At 48.2% G+C, this 2617-nt stretch overlaps 1 protein-coding gene across 1 annotated transcript; it reads left to right on the forward strand.

Moving 5' to 3' along the window:
- The first annotated feature begins 493 nt into the window (after positions 1 to 493).
- LOC121980559 (lecithin-cholesterol acyltransferase-like 1) lies at positions 494 to 2213 on the forward strand. Its single transcript, XM_042532649.1, has 2 exons — positions 494 to 989; positions 1077 to 2213. Exons 1-2 carry the CDS (start codon positions 616 to 618, stop codon positions 1978 to 1980), a joined length of 1278 nt encoding a protein of 425 aa, XP_042388583.1. The 5' UTR covers positions 494 to 615; the 3' UTR covers positions 1981 to 2213.
- Positions 2214 to 2617: the final 404 nt, after the last annotated feature.

Here is a 2617-nt window from a genome sequence, read left to right on the forward strand (position 1 = left end):
GCTGATGGCTATCGTCGAGTTCGGGAGATGAAGTTGATGGCTGTTGTCGAGTTCGGGAGGGGACGGAGATGGCTGTTGTCAAGTTCGGGAGGCGATGGAGATGGCGTCGACAACGGAAGCAATGGGATTTGGCTAGAGTTTGGGTTAGGGCACTGATAAAACTTTTCGGAGAGAAAAAGGATTCGACGAGTGAGAAAGTATGTGTTTTACATGCTATATTTTTATCCTTTTCTAATTGGGACACGGGGATAGATACAAATTCGGAACAAGGATCCGAACTACCATATTTTAACGCTGGCTTGAAGGTTCCTTATTCTCTTGTCAATTTATTAATAAAAAAAATACCATTATTACTTTTCGAAATATTGTGGGAAAACGATCCTTCCTTGTCCTGGGAGGCTTGGACACTTTCGTGGAGAAAATGAGGCCACGTCTTTCACCGGCCACAATCGCCTTTGTCTGCAGTCAACCTAATAAATTCTGCTGTAGCAATAATTCACGATAAGACGAAGAACATGATCGTGCTGTGATTTCATCACCGGGAGATTTGTCATTGTTCACTGTCCAGCCGAAACAAGGAATTCTGAAGACAAGATCTAGGACAGGAGGAGCAGAATGAAAACTCAATGCCTGTGCTTTTTGATCCTCTGCCTCCACCTCTCGCCGGACCGATGCCTACCTGTCCTCGCCGGCAACCTCCACCCTCTCATCCTCGTTCCTGGTCTTGGAGGCAACCAGATCGAGGCTAGTCTGACGGGAGCGTACGAGCCAACGGCGGCCGCCTGCAGACCGCGAGACGACGGCTGGTTCAGGCTCTGGCTCGATCGCTCCGCCCTACTAGACACTCAGTCGCAGATCTGCTTCGCCGAGCGAATGAGGCTCTTCTACGACCCCGAAGCCGACGACTATTGCAATGCTCCCGGCGTCCGGACTCGGATACCCTTATTCGGTTCTACCATGGGATTTCGTTACAACGACCCAGATCACAAGTCCTTCCCTATCTAATCTTTGATTTTTGTTTGCCCTATCTTTTCCAACTGATTTTTTTGATTTGATCTCCGTCGTTTACTCGACAGGGACGACTGGTCCTCCTATATGGCACCGTTGGTCGAACGCTTGGAAGCCATCGGCTACGTCGAGGGCGAGACTCTCTTCGGCGCCCCATACGATTTCCGATACGGCCTGGCCTCCGCCGGCCACCCCTCCCGAGTCGGCTCTCGCTTCCTACGCGACCTCGCTGAGCTGGTGGAAAACGCGAGCGCCTCGAACGGCGGCAAGCCGGTGATCATCCTCACCCACAGCTTCGGCGGGATGCTCGCGCTCCAGCTTCTCGACCGCCTCCCCGCAACGTGGCGGAAGAGATTCGTCAAGCACTTCGTGCCGCTCGCCGCGCCGTGGGGAGGCACCGTCCTCGAGATGGGCATCTTCGCGACGGGGACGAATCACGGCCTTCCCTTCGTCGACAACCTACTGATGCGGCCGGAGAGCCAGAGCTGGGAGAGCAACCTGTGGCTTCTGCCATCCCCGAGAACGTTCGGAGAAGCGCCGATCGTCGTCACCAATCACGGAAATTTCTCCGCTTCGAGAATGAGTGCGTTCCTCGAGGGAGTCGGATTCAGTGAAGGTGTTGGACCTTACCAAAGCAGAATCTTGCCGCTGTTGCAGGAGCTGAATCCGCCGCTAATCCCTGTTACTTGTATCGCCGGAACAGGGGTGGCAACTGCTGAGGTGTTCGTGTACGGCGATGGAGGATTCGACAAGCTCCCGGAGATTGTGTATGGAGACGGCGACGGCACAGTGAATCTAGTGAGTTTATTGGCGATCGAATCGGAATGGTTTAGTTTTCCGGAGCAGGACCTCAAGGTGATCAAGTTGCCAAATATTTCTCATTTGGATATTGTCAAACATGATTCAGCGTTGAGCCTGGTGATAGAAGAAATTCTGGAAATAAACGATGGTGCTCTGAGAGCCAATTCATAGCCATAGGTTTAGCATCATCATTCATCAAACAATATGTTGTGTCTATTGTGGGTGTTCTCCGATAGCCCTGGTACTCTAAACTCTTCTTGTGGCTCATGAATGAGATTTGTATGCGGTAGAGATGACGAGGCTAAGAAGACCAGTTGATATCTGAGTCTTCGGTCATCTAGTGTGGGAGATGGACTACCACCAGATAAATTTAAAAGTGCTAATGACTTCTTAGCGTCTCAAAATTTTCATTTTACTAGATAAAAATATTTTATAACACGCTGTAGCAGCTGAGATTCAAATCATAAATACTTAAAAAACTATTTAAGTATCTTGTCCTTGTACTAAGTCCAACTCCCAAGGGCTTCTCCAAGAGCCTTGTATGCATAAAGTGAAAGCATTGCGATACATGGGAACAAATCATATGATGCATCTATAACTGGATTTAGTTATCATCTATCAATAAGGCAATAATTGAAATCGAATGTAATGGCAAACGAAAGTTTAATCTGAATTCATTGCAAGAGTCATTAATCGTTATTTGTCACTAGTGGAGTTCCTACGATTATTATAAAATAAATAACTTTATCGACGGAATATTTTATCGTAATTCCATTAGTATAGGGGTTTAATGATGAAATTATGATGG

The sequence above is a fragment of the Zingiber officinale genome, chromosome 5A (assembly GCF_018446385.1).
Source record: "Zingiber officinale cultivar Zhangliang chromosome 5A, Zo_v1.1, whole genome shotgun sequence".
NCBI lineage: Eukaryota > Viridiplantae > Streptophyta > Magnoliopsida > Zingiberales > Zingiberaceae > Zingiber > Zingiber officinale.